This window comes from Primulina eburnea, chromosome 11, assembly GCF_022965805.1.
Source record: "Primulina eburnea isolate SZY01 chromosome 11, ASM2296580v1, whole genome shotgun sequence".
NCBI lineage: Eukaryota > Viridiplantae > Streptophyta > Magnoliopsida > Lamiales > Gesneriaceae > Primulina > Primulina eburnea.
In genome coordinates this window covers 41349722-41372011 of record NC_133111.1, presented here as the reverse complement: position 1 = coordinate 41372011, position 22290 = coordinate 41349722, and the positions used below count along the sequence as shown (strand labels likewise).

General features: G+C 29.8%; 1 protein-coding gene across 1 annotated transcript; it reads right to left on the bottom strand.

Annotated features, from left to right (window-relative positions):
- Nucleotides 1-18880: 18880 nt before the first annotated feature.
- LOC140806154 (cytochrome P450 81Q32-like) lies at nucleotides 18881-22081 on the bottom strand. The gene is made up of 2 exons (XM_073162654.1): nucleotides 21178-22081; nucleotides 18881-19621 (listed from the first exon to the last, which is right to left on the bottom strand). Exons 1-2 carry the CDS (start codon nucleotides 22048-22050, stop codon nucleotides 18992-18994), a joined length of 1503 nt encoding a protein of 500 aa, XP_073018755.1. The 5' UTR covers nucleotides 22051-22081; the 3' UTR covers nucleotides 18881-18991.
- Between the last annotated feature and the right edge of the window lie 209 nt (nucleotides 22082-22290).

The window sequence follows — 22290 nt, the reverse complement described above, 5'->3', positions numbered from 1 at the left end:
CACATGCATGTATGATTCATGCACTATTTGTTCATTTCTCTTGACTGCAAAAGTTCACCTGAAGTGGCGATAAATTTTATTCTTGCTTTTAACTTTGAAATCATATAATAACAATACTAGTACTAATAATAATAATAATAATAAAATATGAATATATGGGCGATGGTGGGATCTTGAGAAACAATTTATTCAACTTTGATTTTGGTGTAAAAGTTATCTGTGCCACTCATAATTTGTCAGTATCGTTAGCTTCGATATAACTTTATTGCATGCATCATGTGTTAATATGGTGGAGATGCTAAGTACCACAACTTTTTGGAAATATGGTCAACAAAACTATGATATAATCAAACAAAGCTCGTCTGTGATTGCACGTGGTTTGCCGCTGCTTCTTAATTTATCTAAATTTTACATCTGAAAAAACAACACTTTTTAATTTATAGTATAACAAATAATTAATATTTATGCTTTCGAAAAAAATCCTTCTTCTTCTTTCTTCTTCTTCTTACTTCTTAGATATATTTTCGGGTCAAAATTACATTTTATTGTTGAGTTCGGTTTGAAATTCAAAAACGAGGAACTACTTCTCGGCTCATATCAGCTAAAATTAGAGTAGATTTGAACTTGGGATTAGTTTATGTAATTATGTAATTGTTTAACTTATCAGATATGTGTTGGTTCGAGACTCCGAGTAGTTAGTAGATCATGATCATGGTCCTTACAATATAATTATGATTGTTATTGAACTTTATCAAATAATGACTCCAATAATTGTAAAATTATTATTAAATTTATTTATTTAAAGTTACCAAATAACTCATGATTATTTAACGAAATAATTTGAACTCGAATCCATTCAAATGGTTAATTTGATTAAGAATAAAATAATATTTGTATCAAATAAAAAAAACTCTATGATTTTTTTCCTCTTGTTTTATAAATATAACTAATTGCTAGCCTTTCTCCAATTTATTTCGACTAGATGTTGATGCGGGGTTAGATACCAGACATAATAAATTCAGTGTTGGAGCGATAATTAGATATTCACAGGGAGTAACTATAGGTGACCATGCTCTTATCATATGTAACCCAGACAGTGTCCTTGCAGCCGAAATTTTGGCTATTCGTTGTGGTATGGATCTTTGTCTACAGGTGGGAGCTTATTCTGTTTGTATCTATTCTGACTCCAAGGAGGCGGTACGAGTAGTTCTCAACCCAGATCTGGACACTGGTCCTTTGGGTGTCTTACTCTTGAAGTTAATTCTATGTTCCTCGTGAATCATTTTATGTCGATCAAACATATGCATCGGTCGGCTAATACTGTGATACACTTTCTTGTTCATAGAGCATTTAGTAGCTCTTCTAATTTAAATTGGCTAGATGAAAATATTATATTTTTATTTTCTTGTATTATAATTCGAGATTTATCGACTTGATGTTATGAATGTTTAATTAAAAAAAAAAACTAATTGCTACTTGCTAGCCCATATGTTGTTTGAGGGTTTTTATTAAAATTAATCTAATTTTAAAAATTTTTTTCAAAAATAATTTTAAAAAAAAAACCATTTCAAAACTACCCCAATCCGCGTTTACGGAGCGCGGACGCTGCACACGTGGCACGGACGGTGGTCTATGAGATAATATTAGCGACGGAAAATATAACAAAACCGTCGCTCATTAGCGACGGTTTTAAAAACCGTCGTTAAACCGTCGCTAATAATAGCGACGGTTTATAATCCGTCGCTGTAATGGAATCTGCCACGGTTTCAAAAACCGTCGCTCATTTAGCAAAGGTTTTAACCGTCGCTAAATGCCTAAAACCGTCGCTAAATGCGCATAATTTAATCAGACGAAAAAAAAGACAAGAAATAGGGGTGTTCATCGGTCGATTTTTTTCTCTATCTGCACTATGCACTAGGCGTGTTCATCGGTCGGTTCGGTTTTAAAAATATATGATCCGATACCCGAATCATTTTTCTTCATATTGGTTCGGTTTTCTACCAAAACGGTTCGGTCGGTTAATTCGATTTTGATATAATTATTTAAATTAATAATATAAATATATTGTAAAATATAATATGTTAACTTTCTACATGTTTTCTTAGTAAAATCTTTAAATATAAGGTCTAAATTAATTAAGAAAACAACAATCAACTAAAAATTGCTCAAAATAGTTCTTCATTCACTAAATATCATATCAAAATATATAAAATAAATAAAAATATAAAAAAATCATTAATTTAATGAAATTTCGATTTTTTCGGTTTTGACATATATAATCCGAAATCGACCAAATAAACTTTGGTTTAATATTTAGATCTGAATTTCAAAATTCGATTTTCGGTTCGGTTCGGTGTTCGGTTTCTTCGGTTTGGATTTTCGTTTTTATCCGAAGTTTGAACACCCATAATCTTCACTACAAAAAAATGGCTTTTCGCAGCGCAAATTCTCTTCCCGCAGCGTTTATTGCACGCTACAAAGTTGCAGGCCGTTGAAAGTTCAAGATTATCCGCAGCGTATATGTGCACGCTGTTGATACAATTATGTGTAGAGTGCGTAGAGGTAGGTATCTCGAAATTAAAGTGTGCGTCATAACAACAAACAAGTTGAAATTGTCACATCGATAATATTGGATCGTCGATCGGGATTATAATGAGATTAATATAATGAGGACATGGATCGTGGGCTTGCAAGAGTATAAACCCATCATGCAAATTTATTAAAGTTGAAATTTATTAAAATTCTAATTTATTAAAATTCTCATTTAGCGACGGTTATGGCGACGGATTATTAACTGTCGCGTGTGTTAGCGACGGTTTTTAAAACCGTCGCTAATTAGCGACGGTTTTGTTATATTTTCCGTCGCTAATATTTTCGAAAAAATATATATAAACTACTAATCTTTCAATCTCATTTATATAAATTTATTTGTTTTTGATACCTGTTAAGTAACATTAGAAAAATAAAGTTTATAAATAAATTTTTTGTTTTATCATTATTTAATTCAATTTAAGTTTTTGTTAATATGGATATATCAGGAAAAAAAGCTCTAAGAAAACAAAAAATATATAACTATATATTTCGGAGAAAAATAATATAATTTAAACGTCTTATCTAAATATATTAAATAGCATTAAATGTATAGTCTGCATTAATTCGGATAGTCGCAGATGAAATAAATGAATAAGATTGACTTTGGGGGCTGCACTTGAAGATTTAAGGTCAATTCAGTCCGCGGGGCCTTGATACCAAGTAAATTTGTTTAAGACCATCTCAAGGATCGCATCGCATTTTATAATATAGATATTTTATTTGGGTGAAATCTTCAAAAAAATATTTAAATAATAAACAGATGCGATTAATTATGTTTAATCACGTTTAATTAAACATCTTAATTACGTTTAATTCGGTAAAACTACAATTTGACCGTTTTTTTCCGTTTTTTTCCGAAACTGGACTTTTTTGTCGAATTTCAGACTTAAACGCGCTTAAACTCCGCTTAAACGTGATAAAAAATTTCATTAATGTTTCTTTTTTACAAAAATGGGAAAACTACAAAATTATAGTTGGGTTTGCAGTGTAACAGATCGTCTGAACCGGACGCAGCTGTCTGTGGTTAAAATGTCATCAATCCCGTTGAAACTGAAGACTCCACTTTCCTGCCGACTTAATACGACTTTCTGAGAATAATCCATTTCTTTATTATATTATTTTCTGAAAATATAATAATAATTTTCAAGAAATATAATATAATATAAATGTCATTTTAATTGATTTTTGGTGGCAAGAAAAACTTTTTGCAATGGCCACTTATTTCTCACGTGCTATTGATGTTTCCACCAATAATTCAACATAATGAAGAATTAATCTTTCATTTTCGCATTTATTGAATTGAAAATAAATCTACATGATTTATTGATTAAATGACGTGATAGTAAAACTTGTAAACATCTTATTTCTCTGTTTTTTTTTTATAAAACAATCTTCACTTAGTTATATACTTTGATAATTGAACATTTTGATGCCGTCTTACAATAGACCTGCTCATTAAAAAATGCCTCTTCAAACAATATTAAAAATTCAATTTTTGGCTCGGCAATTTTAAATACTTCCAAGTTTTTTTATTTTCTAATGATCTAATTTTTTTTTTCCTATTTTTGTGAAGAAATAAGGTAAACCACACACGAGTCTGGGAAGAGCTTGGTGTTGTCTGATATCTCCTTACAAAAGAAATTTCAGCAATATCATCTATTGAGATGCAACCAAAGTCCCACATTAGAAGATCTAGAGCAAGATCATGGGTTAATAAAGATGAATGATATCTCCATTGGTACGATACCTTTTGGATGGTTCCAAAAACAAATCCATGATTTTTAAAACACAAAGTGGATAATATCATACCAGTGTGGAGATATCCGGATTCCATTGGTCCCACCACCATCGTATCAACAACAGATTGAGATATGCATGCAGCAAGCAAATGTGAATGACGGGTTCCGGAATGTAGCCATGAAGCGTATTGGAATCAGAAGAATAGATTAATTTAAGAGCCGAGCGATTTGATCTCTGTTTTTTGTTTAGTATGGAAGTCTTTTTTTAATCTTTTCATGTTAAAAGTAGCCAAAAGATTTGGTGCGTCATGTATAACGAGAAGAAAGAAGGGATGTGTGGAAGAGTACTCGGAGAGGTGAAATTCATCCAATGGAAAGATTGATAATCTAATGTGTGATGGATTGTTTATATACCTACTACAGTACTCCAATGGAGGAGCATAACAGAGAGGGCCAAATTCGACAAGTCTGATAGGATCCGAGCTGTTAAAAGAATGTTGGAATACAGAAATGCCAGGATCTAGGATTTTTATGGGTATGCTTGGACAAGCATTTGAAATCACCCATGGATCCGATGTAAAGTCCTTTCCGTTCATGTTCGTTTGTCGTGTATATTTGAAAATATCGAAGGAAAGGATTACTCGCAAGTTCATGTCGTTTTACAGATTCCAAAGCAAGAAAATCTAGGAAATTTGGAGCTTGGTCATTGAATAAATACGGTAGTTAGATGCACGAGTAAATTATCGGTCACGACAGTATGAACTCAGACTTCACAAAACAAAAATATAGAAAACATATTTGAATGTACGACACGATCATCGAATAGACGCAAATTATGACCCGCAATTATGCCAAATCGAGCTCGAACAACGGTATCCCTACTTGATTTCGCCTTAAAAAACTGCATTATTCTATCTTTCACCGAGTATAACCAAGTAAAAATTGCATTATTCTATGTTCCACTGGGTACCCGGTGAGTAATTAATGGCTCTAACCACAAAACACGTGGTTCCTTCACGTTTTGAAGGCAAGGCACCGACCCCATCCTACTATGATGGCTGGTTAAGTATCAATGTGAAGATCACCCGGCACAACATAAACTTGCGAGGGTCTCGATGTTTTGGATTTTAGAAATGTAAATCATTTTTCTTGATGATTAATTTGCATGCAAAAAAAAAAAGATAAGAAAATGGTTTTCTTATTGTCTTGAAAATGTACATTGGGCTACTCAAGTTTACAAGAGAACGAGGTTAGTTTTGAACAGAAAATTAGATGGGTTTGTTGGGCATGCCAGCCCATTACTTCGTTTTCTGGTGTAGATATTTTAAAGTTTTAATTTTCTCATAATTTTTTTTCTTTCAAAATTGCAAATTAATTAATTATTTTTAGCATATGGAAATTAATTATTTACGTAAGATATATTAAGAATTTAATTTTTTTTATGTTTTCAGCTAGGATTTTAAATATAATATTAATAAAATAAAATTAATTTTTCTAAAATTTTATTTGGATAAAAGATTTGGTTGCATATTGATATGAATATCAAATTATTATAGAAACCCCATTTGAAACGAATCCATCTCTCCAAAAGTTTATTCTGAAGTTGAATAGAGAGAAAATTTGCCAATTTTGAATACTTTTGTCAACATAGGAAAAATAGATCAATATACTGAGTTTTCTAATTCAATGGTAAACCTAAGAAAATGGAAAAAACAAATAAAGAATTACTATTTTAATATGTCAAATTCGTATTTGTAAAGAAGATTTTAAAGGTTGAAAGTAAAAATAAAATTATATGTCGTCATTTCTGTGGTGGTCGTCGTAAAATGTAATATGTTTACTGTAAAATGTACTCTTGCTACATATTATGCAATATGTGCCACTTCTTCCAGAATTCTCTACCATTATTTTTGTAAAAAAAGTTTATTGATTGTGGTAAACCCTTCTATATGAGCCAGATGCTCTTTAATCAAGACGAGAAAGTAAATCAAGGGATGTGTACGAGTAGACAGAGACCTTAAGGAGAGGACAACAAACACCGACTCCGAGAGTATACCATGTACATACGAGTGTGAAACTCATACAAATTTATTTGAATGACAAATTGAAAAGGCTGAAAATAGATTACAATGAAATAAAATAAACAAAAAAACAAAAAAATTGTAATAGTTAAAAACAACAAAATAATTATCATAAAGAGGATTGTTTCATGCAACGCAATCTTAACTAGTGTCCATCTCCGGGGCTTGGACCTGAATTTTTTATTCCTCCAATCGTTAGAGAATCCGTAAATTTATGCCCATCGCCAGGGCTTGGACCGGATTCCTTGATGCCTCCGAGCGTGTAGGCGTTGGTGAATTTATGTCCATCGCCCGGACTTGGGCCCTCCTTTATGGCACCAAGCGAAAACCGACCAAGTGGTGGTGCATGAACGTTTGACTCATGGAGACGGCGAGCCTCTGTTCCCAAGGAATCGATTCAAGTATCAGAAGGACGAGGAAAAAATATAGGGTTTTTGTTCCTATAACAGCCATTTGAAAAGTAGCTAAGTTGGCAAGAAGGCGAAGGGAGATTGAGAGAATTTGGTTTGATTTTGGGAGAAAATTTAGTTGGATTTGAGTTTGATTGGTGACACAGATTCAGGGAGGAATTTATAGTGTGTGGTTATTGACTAATTGGTCCATAATTCAGACCAACGTGAGAGTGAAAACATAGAAAATGGGGTTGCACGAACTTGCATGGGAAGTTCTCAATTCTCTGAAATGCAAAAATATTTAACAAAAGATTGCAGGTCTTACTTGGATTGCATTCAACTTCTATGCGCATTTTGTTTTGTTTGTTTGTTTTTTAAAGTAAAGTGATGGTACCCTTATATTGAAAAAATAAATTTTATAATTAAAGAAATTTCATATTTCACTCTTTAATTGGATCAAAAAATTTGTTGGAAAACAAATTAAATAGGGATAGATTGTTAAAAGAATGAAGAAAATAATATCAAATATGAAAACTGTATAATTACATTATTTATCAGACAGACGAAGAAAGAAATACAGCCTAAATACATGGGAAGCGTGACCATTATGTATATATGTAGGATTTTATGTATGCCTATCATATAAATCAGAAATATACCTTAGTTTCAACCCGTCAAAGATCACATTCTATTAGATTACTAAAGCTCAAAAACCCTAACACCTTAACAAAGTAAAGATCAAATCCAAATCGATCGAATGTGATCGACAGAAGCTAGAATATTAATCATTCAAAACACCCTTAGAAATGTTTGTTCATATAAAATTTGGGTAGTTTTTCTTTTGATCAGTGAATGCATGCGTGATGCAATTGGTTTGAATTCAACTTTTTTGACTTTATGAATTGAACTGATACCAAAGTGGTCGATTTCAACACGTGGTACTATATAGCGACGCCACCAGTCTAAGAAGGCATGTATTAAAATTACAAGGCAGTCAAATGTATGATTTTTCTTGAAAATATTCAATAAGTATTTTTTTAATAATGAGGTATATTCCATATTTTAAAACATATTTAAGCTTTCATATATCACCGGGATAACTTTAACTTAAAGAATGACATATATCATTTCTTGATTTGGTTGGGGACTTGGGGTCGTTCCCTTTCTCATTGTCATCTGTTTTTCAAGAACTAGCAATATTTTACAAAGAGGGATTGGGAATTCGGATATTTCAAAAGTATATATAATGAAAAAATAATTTGAACTTTGAAGTGAGAGTTTGGTGTATGGAAATGTGGTAGTTGCGGTCCTCATATGGAAATGTTATATATATGTAACAAGTTTTGAAAAAGTAAAGAAAATATAAATTGAGACACTTGGCGCTGAAGCTGATATTAAAAAGTGGGTCAGTGATAACATCCTTAAAAATGAAGAATAGACAACATGAAAGGGCAAGACACTTAGAAAATTTAACTTGAGGGAGTTTTGAAAATTCTAAAGTTGTTTAAATTAGGCTTACGGGCTACTTACGAATACGACCTCAGATGAAAAGATAAAAAAAAAAAATTAGGCTATTTGTTCAGGTCCAAAGAAAGAAAAAAGAAAAACATATATCACCACTCCTCAAATGCCCAAAAACATTCACCAACTTATCATCACCTCCAGATCCCATCACCTCCATATCCATACGTGTGTTCAATGGGATCTGAAGCGAAATTTTAAAACATGTTCTCTTGTTGCTATAAATAATGTTAAAATTCAGTTAACAAATAATAAATACACAAGAAACAATATATTACATAAAAAAAACAAGTCGAAAAATATTTAAAATAATTACATAAATGATAATTTTCTAGATATTTTAGAGGAAAAAATATATATCAAATTTGCATAATCCAGTTTTCGGATCATTTCTTTGTCAATTAACAACATAGCTAGCTCATTTACTCTATTTGTGACATTATTGATCAAAGATAAATGTTTATTAACTTCAACTTCAATAAACTTCTTCTTACTTATGCAATTGTTACTAGCATATTTAACAAAATCTTATAGGTAATATAAGTATTTGAAAATAAATCATTTAATTTTGCCACAAACTGTAGCATCTTAAAAAATTGCTGAAGTTCTATACGATACTTCATCAAGATAGTTAAAGACTAACTCGTTAACTTCTCCAAACTCAACAAATATCCCGAAGTCTCTTGATATTATTTAAATTGTTCAAACCGAACTTGAAGAAAAGATCAAGTTTGATCAATTATAAACAAAAAGTAATCAGATTACTCTTTTTTTTAAATATCGGACCAAAAAAATTTATTTCAACAGGTCATCAACTCAAAATATATATGTTAGACCACATAAATGACCGGGTCCTGAGGCGGTGGCCTCCTTGGCCTCATAAAAGGTCAAGCCCTAACCACCTCCCAAAAATCTAGTAACATTCCAAAGCAACAGTAATATCCAAAATCAACAAGATAAACACATAATGTGGAGCCATCACATGAAATTCACATAGCACACACATGGTTGCCGGAAAAAAAAAAAGACAGTGGCCCAAGTAATGCAATTATAGAGCTCTTAGGGGAAGGGAATGGTGACCCGGTGATATGAAAGTTACAAAGCAAATTTATACAGATAGATGCTAGCATAGGGGTGAAGTGACTAGGGAAGTGTGCGATACAAATTCATAAAAGAAAAATAACACATCCAATTTATCCTAAATCAATTCACAAAGTTTTTACCATCATCAGTCGCCTGCAAAATTTTGTCTGAGTTTAGGAATGGCCTTACAATGGCGTCGGCTTGGGACTCTCTCATTAATTATTGTAAATTTAAAACATTAAATGTTTTACAACTTGAAAATTTATTTATTTGATATTATGTTTATGATGTTTCTATTATTTTTATCGGGAAAATAAATTAAGTTTTTAAAGTTGGTTTTAGATCACTAACTTTTAATTTTTAGATATTTTGTTTCAATTATCAACGTAACATTAGATAAGTCAGTAATTTTTTATGGACAAAAACTCGTGTGAGACGGTTTCACTGGTCGTATTTGTGAGACAGATCTCTTATTTGGGTCATCAATGAGAAAATATTATTTTTTTGCTTAGAGTATTACTTTTTATTGTGAATATTGGTAGGGTTGACCCGTCTCACAGATTAGTATCTCTGAGACGGTCTCACATGAAACCTACTCTTTTTTATGTCACTTTAATATTTTATGGTGTCATCAACACTTAGGTGAAATATGACTGAAAGTAAAAATAAAAAAACAAAACAAAAATTTGTAAATTTAGTGGACCAAAATCTAAATAAACATTTTACGGTGTCATATTGCTTGAACCAAAGTAGTTTAGATATCTCTTATTTATATATAGTTTTTAGAACAAATTATCATCAGGAACTAAAATTGCCAAAATTTTGATGTCAATAGATCTTTCTCGTATATCATAATTAAGATTAAACAATTTTGGACCCAAATAATAATGAAGAGAAATGTAATTATTCCTCTCTTCTCTCATTTTTATTCCAAAGAAATACAAGTCAAGTCTAATTTTGCATCAATGACTCGATATAACTTGCGACCAGGCAAGTCCAAGTTGTAAACACTTTCTTATATTGGCGGACATTTTTCTCTTTTTAGAATTCTCCTAAAACTTTAGAAAATTCTTTTTAACCATCATAATTATTAACTAATATTGGAATATTTTACTTAACCGATTTTCAAAACTTTAATTCCCGGTCAAAATTATAATTTTTAATAACAAAATTCCAAATCCAGAACTCTAGCTTTTGTTTGAATAATTCTTGATTTCTTGCAGTATGCGTTCATTTAAAATTTAATCTTTAGACGATTAACCACTTTAACATTTTTACATTCATAATACGCGCAATTTGGATTAAATTTCACCGAAGCAATATCTGCTACTAAATTTCTCCATGCACCTAGCACCAATGGACGAAATTTAGATAGAAAATTGCAATTTTAATTTTATATTTTCCAACAGTTATTTGCAAAATATCAAAGATAGTAAATTGAAAATGGAATTTATAATTTAGAGAATCAAAATCTCAAAGGAAGATTCCTCCATAATTTGTGTTAAAAAATCAATATGTCAAGAGAGTAGGAATTTTTTTTATCAATAAATATATTTTTGATGCACGAGGACCTAATTTTCGTATTAAAAACTAAATTGGTGTTTGCGTAACCCAATTTTATATAACATATTGATACCTAACTTTCATATAATAGTGTCATACAACGTTCAGATTTTTTTAAAAAATTATGATTCGTAAAAATTATAATATTAATATTTAAAATTTATTTTCACATTTACCTATTATGAAGTTATATGATTTATAAACGGAAATAATTGTTGTAAAAAGAAAATTTTTAATATTTAAATTTATTACTTTATCAAAATCAATAACATGAAAGTTTGACAAATATGTATGCTCGCATCGATTTATATATAAAAAGATATCTATGATTTTTTTAAAATGATAAAATATATAAAATATGTAGAATCGAACGATTGTCGTTTTACTAAAAATTATAGCTGGTGGTAATGATACAATTTAAATATTTTAACTATACAACAACTCAACCAACACGTTTCGATTGCTCTACTAATAAGGACACTTATTGCACCCAACAATCTCCCTCAAAAAATTACACCTCTTGTAATCAATGAGAATCGAATATGTGACATTGACTCTAATAATAATTTTGTTTGTGGAACGATGAACTCAATTATTTTAAATCGTACAACAACTCAAGTACTAAGTTTCTATTGTTCTACTCAGCATGACTGCATGAACAAATATTGCATTCAACAACATATTTACAAAATTTGTTTATTCTAAACTCAACATTAGGATCTCCTAAAATAAATAATCACCAAATAATTAAACTCTTATCATATTTAATTTCCAATTGTTGGAACAAATGAAAAATAAATTACGGATTTTGTTTCTTCGCCAACATTTAGGCTCCACGCATAGATTTCCTAAAATAAATAATCGCCAAATAAATTCCTATAATATTCAACTTCTTATAGTATTGGATCCAGAAACCAAATAAAATACGCGTATAAATAAGTCGTTTGGAAGCACTGTATCTTCTTTGAGATTCGATTCTTTAAACCTAAAATATTATAGATCATACCTTCTAATAAGTGGAAGATTGAACGAAATACAAATATTTAGAGTGAGTTTCATGTGAGATCGTCTCACGCATCTTAATATGTGAGACGGGTCAACTCTACCTATATTTCCAATAAAAAGTAATATTCTTAGCATAAAAAATAACATTTTTTCATGGATAACTCAAGTAAGAGATCCGTCTCACAAATACGACCCGTGAGACCGCCTCACACAATTTTTTGCCAATATTTGATTCTAAAAACGATGGGAAAACGTGTATGTAAATTGGGATTCAAAGATGTGCGAATAACAATAAAATCTCTATTAAACATATCATTTAAGGGATCGGGATAGCAAAGAAACATGAATTATGTTGAGATTATATAAATTGAGTATATGGTAGGAGATTTATTAGAACATATGAATAAAATATATTTGTAAATTTTATTTAAGTTAATTTACGGTGTCTTAGGGTCTAAAAATTTGAAATTTTAGAATAAAATTGAGGTTAAAAACTTTAATTAACTAATTTTATTCAAATGATAAAGTAGATGAATGTATAAATGTGTCGGAACACTTACATTAGCACAACTAATTTGCAATAACAAAGCTTATATAAACCATAATTAGAGTATTCGGAATTTTTTTTATTACAACACACAAGGGAGGGGAGATCAAAGGGGAGCCAGTTAATCTGGCGAGGTGAGATCACTGGGCTATAAGCTTGGTCTCAGAGTAATTGGAATATAAACCCATAAATCAGCGGAAATATACTAAACACGTGGAATAAAGTAAAACATAATATCCCCGCAACACAGAACTGATGATTATATCAAACTGGAAAATCACGTTCAGTCTGGAAGTTCCTGAGTCTGTAGCATATTGCTCTGTTGAATAAGTTGGTGACTCCCACACTCAATCGAGATCTTGGACCTGAAGTGTTCTGGGTCACCGCAACACTCTACTTCATAGCATCATCGGGTGGCTCTCGGTATCCCGTCGTCCAAGGAACAGGGTTGATTGATCCTCTCTATATCAAGGAAACGAGGCTTATCACAAGGGACAATCAGACTCAACATTGTTATATGAATTTTTTGGGATAATACCCATTTTCGTCCTTTTCGTTAACCGCTTTTCTCATTTCAGTCCCTCACGATTTTTGACTGCTTAATTAATCCTTCGTGTTTTCAAAATATTCCCGAATTGGTCCCTACCGTTACCCTGACGTTAAGGTTAACGTTGACTTGTGAAAAACGGTAGAAATTAGCGACGGTTTTTCAAAAGCCGTCGCTAATTAGCGTCGCTACTATTTCCATAAAATAAATTTTAAGTTTTTTTTAAAAAAATTATTAAAAGTAATTTTTTATTTCATGGAAATATAATTAGCGACGGTGTTTTGAAAACCCGTCGCTAAATAGCGACAGCAATTGAAAACCGTCGCTAATTAGCGACGGCTTTTTAAAACCGTCGCTAATTAGCGACGGTTTAATATTTCCATAAAATAAAAAATTACTTTTAATAATTTTTTTAAAAAAAACTTAGAATCGGAGTATGCTAACAATATTAATGATCTTAACTAACACTTAATAATTTACAAAAAATTAAAGCGAAAAAGTTTACCCTAAGTCGAAACTAAAATCGTGTAAGAAAAAAAAAATTTAAGTGATTTGAAGTGGTGTGTATGAAAATGGAAAGAGAGTATATTTATAGACAGTTTGCTTTATGCTTTTGGTAAAATAGCGACGGTGATTGCAAAACCGTCTATACTTCAAGGTTAATAATATTACCGTCGCAATTAGCGACGGTGTTACCAAAACCAGTCGCAAACTGTCTATAAAAATACTCTCTTTCTATTTCATCTACACCACTTAAATTTTTTTTCTCTTACACGATTTTAGTTTCGACTTAGGGTAAACTTTTTCGCTTTAATTTTTTGTAAATTTTTAAGTGTTAGTTAAGATCATTAATATTGTTAGCATAGTCTGATTCTAAGTTTTTTTTAAAATTATTAAAATTAATTTTTTTTTTTTTTTTGAAAATATTAAACCGTCGCTAAGTAGCGACGAAGTTTTGAAAATCCGTCGCTAATATCAAGTCAACGTTAACTTTAACATCAGGATAACGGTAGGGACCAATTCGGGAATATTTTGAAAACATGAAGGATTAATTAAGCAGTCAAAAATCATGAAGGACTGAAATGGGAAAAGCGGTTAACGAGAAGGACGAAAATGGGTATTATCCCGAATTTTTTGGTTGATTTAATTTTTATAATAATTTTTTCAAGAAAATTAATTTGTGATTTCGAAGATATGGAGATAATTGAAAAAAAATAATTTTTTCAGTATTTGTTGAAGATGTTGGGAGATATTATTTTGGGATTGAGATTGTGGGTTTCCCCACAGCAGCGGATACTGTGCATTAATAAAAAAAATTAATTATTTTAAAAAATTTATTTTTTTAATATTTTAATTATTTTAAAATCAAAATTATATTTTTTATATTAAAATATGTGATTAATAATCCAATTTAAAGTTATAAATTTAATTTTTGGTTACAAATATATGTTGTGGGGGTAAAATGACGTGTCTCTTATTACTTTTTCTTTTATAATTTTTTCAACTCGTTTTTTTTTTTAAATTAATAAAATTTTAATTTTTTTTTACAAATATGTGATTCCGAACGAACGAAAAAAAACGACGGTACATTCAATTTTTTTTTAAATATTATAGTTCTTTTGTAACTTGTTAATTTTTTATTTAGAACTTAAAATTTTATTAATCACATATTTTTAACAAAAATAAAATTAACATCTAAATACATGAAATATATATATTTTTTAGGGATATAAGAAATAATCCAAGTTTCGTCAAAAAAAAAAAAAGAAATAATCCAAGTTAAAAAAAATTCAAAAATGTTGAACATATCGAACAATTAAAAATAATACCACAAAATTGACACGATATAAAAAAAAAATTATATTGTATAATTTTTCTTGTTCAAACGCTTAATTTTTTTTAAATTTTTTTTTATATTTTTTTTAAAAATTGGATTATTTCTTAAATCTCTAAGAAAGGAAAAATTATTTTTTGTATTTAAAACTTTAAAAGGAAGGAGAAAAATTAACAATGCAAAAAAGTAGAAAATAGTTTTTTGCAAAATAATTAAAATATAAAAAAACCAATAAGATTATTATTTTTATTACAAATATGTGATTAATAAAATTTTAACTTCTAAATAAAAAATTAACAAGATAAAAAAAAGACAAGATAGTTTTTTATAAAATATCTATAATATTAAAAAAAATTGAATGTACCGTCGTTTTTTCTTGTTCGTTCGGAATCATATATTTGTAAAAAATAAATTAAATTTTTTATTATTATTTTTTTTAAAAAAAATTGAAAAATTATAAAAGAAAAAGTAATAAGAGACACATCATTTTACTCCAACAATATATATTTGTAACCAAAAATAAAATTATAACTTTAAATTGGATTATTAATCACATATTTTAATATAAAAAATATAATTTTGATTTTAAAATAATTAAAATATAAAAATATCAAATTTTAAAAGAAAATAATTTTTTTTATTAATGCATAGTTCCGCTGCGGTGGGTTTCCCCACAGCAGAGGATCTCAATCCATTATTTTGCATATATGGAAAGATATGGCTTGGAAATATTTAATAAAAGATATGATGGAAATATTTACTCTATCTTAGATATGACGAAGTTCTTTTATGTATCAAAATTCTCATTCATTTTAAAGATTGCTGAGCGTGACCATGTGTGGTCAAGGGGGCCAATGTGCTTTTATTATAAACACTGCCAGAGTGAATTTGTTGGTTGTTGCTTTTAGGCATTGAATTCCTTTAGATATTCTATGGTAGAAAAAGGATAAGCTCTCAGGAGAGAGCAATATCTCTTCCATAGCACATATATAATATTGTGAATTATTGGTTGGATGACACAACTTCAAAGAAAAGAAGACACGTGCGGTTTATTTTGTGTCGTTCCAACTTCTTTGACAAAATTCTGTCAGTACCATCATATTCATTCTGATTTTGAGATTTTCAATTGCTAGTGGTACACATACTCAAAATCTTGTGATTCATACCTCTGAAGAGGAAATTGTACGTTCTCAAGAGAGAACAATGGAAGTTTGAATTTTGACGGATCTTGAAGACAATTGATGCTCGTTAAGTGGATTCTACTAAACATTTTAATCATAAAGACATTATAAGAAAAGATGAAGTTTTTTAATTGATTAAGTCTTTGTATGATCGTAACATTTGAAGTTCAATAAATTTACTTGATGTTTGGGTATAGTCTCGTCTATGTAGGTCTGTTGGACCAAACTACGTTAAAGTTTCCAGTGTCTTTTATTTTGATTGCTGTTTTTTTTTTATTAATTGACTAATTATGAAAACTGGGAAATAAGAAAAAATTGGATCAACAAACATGATATGCAATTGCCGCATAAATAACTTGACAATAAAACATGCATCATTTGATAAGTAAAATGCAACACATAAAAATGCATACTCAATTGGATATCTCATTTAATACTTAGGCAAAAACTTGTGTGAGACGGTCTCACGGGTCGTATTTGTGAGATGGATCTATTATTTGGGTCACCCATGAAAAATTACTATTTTTTATGCTAAGACTATTACTTTTTATTGTGAATATGGGTAGGGTTGACCCGTCTCACAGATTATAATCCGTGAGACGGTCTCACATGAGACTCACTCTAATACTTACGTACATCTAGCAAAGTGGACAAATGATAGGTTGTCGTGGTTTGCGGTTCAATCCACTCCGCATAATCTAACTTAAAATTGGATAAGCCCACCCACCCAGTGATGTCAAATGATTGGTTAAATTGGGTTGCAAATCAGCTCACACCAATACCCGTTTTAATAGTATTTATAGTTTCAAATTGTCGAAAAAAGGATGAGCTAGAAATTGTGTATATTGTGAATTGCAACGGGCAGCATCAAAGACAACAACTTTCAGTTATTAAATAATTAGTATTCAATCGTACGATGCACGAAATGTTATTTTACGTAATTAACGATTAAAATTAGCAAGTATTAGTGTTTGAATTATTATTTAAAATTATTCATATAATATAATAGATATATTTAAATTGTAAATATTTTTGTATAAAAAAGTTATTATGTCAAAATATTTATGTCATTTGAGATAATTCTCAAATGATGATAATAATATTTTGTAATTAAATTGACTTATTTATATTGTTTAATGAAATTTTTATTAAGAACAAAATAATTAAAAAATCATATAATATTTTGTTTATCAAAATTTTAAACAATAAATAAATATTTTTCAAAAATTTAATTTTTTGGTCATTTATTAGATGAATAAATTTTGATTAAAAATCTAATTATTTGTTGGACATGTTAAAAATATTTATATTAAATTTCTATTAAGATACATATATTAAAGTTATATTAAGATACATAATAATAATATCAGTTTACATGCAGTTGATATATAAAAAATTCACGACATTCTTTTATAAAGTTGAAAACCTAATATTATATTAAAATTTGATATTTTAGTTAGTAGGATATATAGTAGTAAAATTTAATATATAAAATTAACACACAACTCAAAATCATAATCGAAAATTAAATAGAATGATATAATCCTTGCAGATATTTAAATGCAGCTTATATTTTCATAGAACATCAAATCTAAATTTTAAAAAATAAATTGAAAAGAATTCAAATTTAATTAATTAATTATTTCCTATTTATTTCAAATATTTAATAGATAGAAAAATACATAAATAATGATAAATTTTTACTTTTATATCATATTATTTTTTGCTGAAACTTTTCAAATATGATAAAAACTATTTTATATATATATAGCGGGCGCTTGATTATTTCATATATATATATGAACACTATAAAATAAAAAAATATAAATAATACCCCTACATTAAAAAAATTAAAATACATGAAAAAAACCTCTTGATAATGAAAAATATATTTTAAACTAAAATATATGTTGTTTCCATATGCATGTAGATCATATCAACGAACTAATCGGAGTTCAAGCGCCAAATGTATTTTTGAATATAATCAATGCAAAAACTTAAAAAATAGTTTATGTTTTCAATGAAATTCGGTTTCAATTTGAATAAAGAAAAAAACATAAATTCATAAATTACATTTGAATTGATATAAAAAATGAATTAATTTCAAATTTGAACAAATAAAGGAATTGATATAATCAATACAAGAAAGAATTGAAGTTATCATTATATCTATATATTTTTAGAATTTTTATTTTGGCGAAAACTTACTATTTTAGGCAAAAACTCATCTTTTATGTATACATAGATATCAAAGAAATTAATATTATGCCTCAAAGAAAATGAAAAAAAATCAGCAAATTACGTATTTTGTGCCGACTAATGAGACATCATCATTTATCTATTGATTGTGATGAAGTACATCCAAATTGTACATTCAATAGCTAAACATTGTTTATGTGTCTGATGTTATGTTATTACTCCGGTAAAAAAAATTTGAAAAAATGTGCAAGTAGGTGGATAAGAAACATTTGCAAGTTACATGCCAAAAATATATTTTTCCCCACAAAATTTCAACATAAACTCCGAGTTTTATTCAATTAGTAATTTTTTATGTAATATCATAAGGGAGACATTGAATTTTAGAAGGTTTGGTACAAAGTTAGCTAGAAAAGTACAGAAATTTTGTGTACTAATAATCGAATTATCGAAATTGCTATATATCGTTGTCGTCATTATAAATATTATTTATAACATACAAGATATCTATGCACACACATTAGTGCAACATCATGATCATGAAATAGCAACAGCAGTTGTAGAACTGTCGAATGTTCTGAAAAATGTAAAGACAAAATAAAATTGTTGAAACATTTATTTAATAATTACTTTAAGTAGAGCTTCATTCGATAACTTTGAAATTATAAATCTATTATTTAAAATTTATTCGAAATCAAAATTATTACATCCTACGATTGTAATATTGCTCCTTGAAGAACCTCATACATAACCTCTCTAGGCTTGCACATCACTTCCAATGGTTTCAACTTAGGCACCGCCAACCCTATACCTTCATCCAGATCAACCTCTTCCACGGTTGTTCTTTCCCACTCGAAGCATTGGACGAGCGATCCCAACGCCAATCCCACGGTTCGTTGGCCGAGACCCAAACCTGGGCATGCCCTCCTTCCCATTCCAAACGGCAACAACTTGTGTGTTTGCACCTGATCTTTACCTTCAAATCTGTCGGGATTGAATACTGTTGGCTCATCCCACGCATTAGGGTCTCTGTGTACCGCCCACGCGTTAATGAATAACATTGTGCCCCGAGGGATGTCATATCCTCCGACCACACAATCCTCGGATGACTGGTGAGGTATTAGCAATGGCAAAGCTGGGAATAGGCGAAAGGTCTCGGATATGATACAGCGTAGGTAAGGAAGGTTGGGCAAATCTTCTTCGTTGATCAAGCGATGAAATCCAACTCGAGAGTCCAACTCTTTTCTAGCCTTTTCCAGCATATGAGGATGGTTTACAAGAAGGGTCATTGCCCATTCTAAGGTTACAGATGATGTGTCTGTTCCAGCAAAGATCAAAGTCTGCATATTGTGAATGAAGCATCCCACTCCACATTAAATGTCGAAAATATGGGAAAATTTATTTGTTTATGGTGTTCGGTTTTTGTTAAAAAAATATTTCTCAGAGCATAATTCTTTGAAAATATACTAAACTTTGGCGGATATATACATATAATTTGATATGTTTTCACCAACTATGTTCACCTCTGTATCAAACTTATACATTTATTAATTCACGGTTACATCAATAGTGAGCTTATGAACAAGATTGGTTGACATCATATCATATCTACATAATTGATGATTTCAAATAAAAAAATTATAATAACAATTATATTTTTGGTCTTATATATATCAATTTGCGATTTTGATCGTCTTTTTTTATCAAATTTTAATATTGATTATTTCTTATTATTTTGTAATTAATTTATTTTTATTTTACTAATTATTCTTCTTCCGATTCGTAATTGTTATTATTTATCAAAAAATTATTTCTTATTATTTATTAATAACTTTTTTTATTATACAAATCCTGATATTAATAATAAAAATTCATTTTTTTTATTTTCAAAAATTATTTTTTATATAATAATTATTCTCGTTATAATTAATGATATATTATTTTAATCAATAATTTAATTATAGTTTCATCATTAATTATAATTATAATTAATCAGTAATTTTATTATTCAATAATTTCTTATTAATTTAATTAAATTTTTTATCATTATTTAAATTTTTATTATCGATATTAATTTGTATCTTCTCATTTATTATTATTATTATTATTATTATTATTATTATTATTTTACATCTTATTATTTATTTATATTATTATTATTATTATTATTATTATTAAACATATAAATAACGGGTATGTAAACCTCAATATAGAAATAAAATTAATAACCGGATATATTAATGGATTTTACATGAATAAAAGTTAAAATTTAATTAAATATTCATTTTAAAAAATTAAATAAATAAATTTGTCGATGATTGAAAATTAATAAATAAAATCGAGGTAATATTAACGAATTCTTATCATATATATTATTAAATCATATGTATAAATTTAGTTCATACTTGTTATTAAAGGGTAAAATAAGAATTATATATTATTGTCTTTAGGTTATATAAAGAATCACTTGGACAAGATGTGATAGTTAATCTCTCATGTAATATGTACAGTGTGGGCCATACATAGCCCATGTGATAGTCCACAAGATAATTGAGAGTACCAAAATTTATGCCAAACATGTGATGAAGAGTGATTATTCAGCAATCACTCTTTTATTATTCACACCAAACATATCCTTAACATTAAAGTTTATATTTTTTTATGGATGACCCAAATAAGATATCTATATTATACAAGATACGACGTTACTGTCTCACAATAGTTTTTGGTTAAAATCAAATGATTTTTATTGTGTAACTATATTTTTTTTTTTCGTTTTTGAAAAAATGTGGAAACGTGTTTTTGTATTTTGCAGAATTCGATTCTAAGCAGAGCTACTGATCTTACGTCCCAGATCCAACAGGAAGAAATATTAAACTCAAGGAAGAAAATTTACCAAGACAATGCCTTTAATGGTTTCATCTGTGTAGAGCTCTGGCTGGGATTCTTGTAGAGACAGCAAGTGAGCAATCATCGTGTTCCTCTTCTCCACTCGATGCTCATCCACCAAATTCTGTAAGAAACCATCGAGTTTTTTGCTAAAAGCAATCAGCTTCTTCTGAAAACTTCCATAATCAATCCACTGTAAAAATGGCAAGAAATCCTGTGGATCCGATGCCTGAGCAATCTCAAAAACCTGCTTAATAATCTCCAAGAATCTCCCTTGCTCGCTCTCTTTTTCTTGTGTGAAGTACCTTTTGCCCGCAATCATTCTAAGAATCAGGTTGAAGGTGAATTCAGAAAGTCGGGGACTGAGTATCACTTTCGAGAACCCGTGGCGGGAGGTTTTCTCGAGGCCGGACAGTAGGTGCCTCAATTCGTCCACTCGGATGTGTAGAAACGCGTTGAGGCGGGCGGTGGAGAGCAGATCTTGCGCCACGATACGGCGGAGGCTCCGCCAGTGGTCGCCGTAGGGAGCTCCGGAGATGGTCTTGTTATTATATCCCACGTACTTGTCCACGAGGATTAGCGGCCGGTCGGCGAAGATGGTATCGTTTTTAGCTAAGCATTCTTCCACGAGATCAGGCGACGACACCACTACGGCGCTGCGAACGCCGAGTTTGAGGGAGAAAATGGGGCTACCGCTGATTTGGGAGAGACGGTGGAGGTGGCGGTGGAGCGGCTGCTTAATAAGGTGGAGGTGGCCAATTATGGGAAGGGACACGGCGGGGCTGGGTGGCAGTCGGCGGCCTCGTGGAGCCAAGGATTTGTACACAAGATAAACAAATAAGAAAAGCAGACTGGTGGAGATCACAAGATTCATTTCCATGCTTATTTTGATTTTCGAAGTTGTCCAATTTATGCTGCTTATATAGAGTTTCGAAGTTATCCAATTTATGCTTCGGAACTGGGTACCAAACCGATTTGACTTTTCTTTTTCTTTTTTTTTTTCCCTAAAAAAAATTGGTCATCGAAGGGAAATATTATAGTGCCGTAGATTAGATTTATTTTAGCTTTTAATTCTATGATTGATTGAATTGGGAATATTAACATGGTATATAATCTAATT

Bases quoted from the DNA above. Each gene is read 5' to 3' on its own strand.
- LOC140806154 (XM_073162654.1), bottom strand. From the start codon at position 22,050: ATGGAAATGAATCTTGTGATCTCCACCAGTCTGCTTTTCTTATTTGTT. The intron at 19,622-21,177 runs GTAAATTTTCTT...CACAATATGCAG, and splicing joins CCATTAAAGGCATTGTCTTG to ACTTTGATCTTTGCTGGAAC.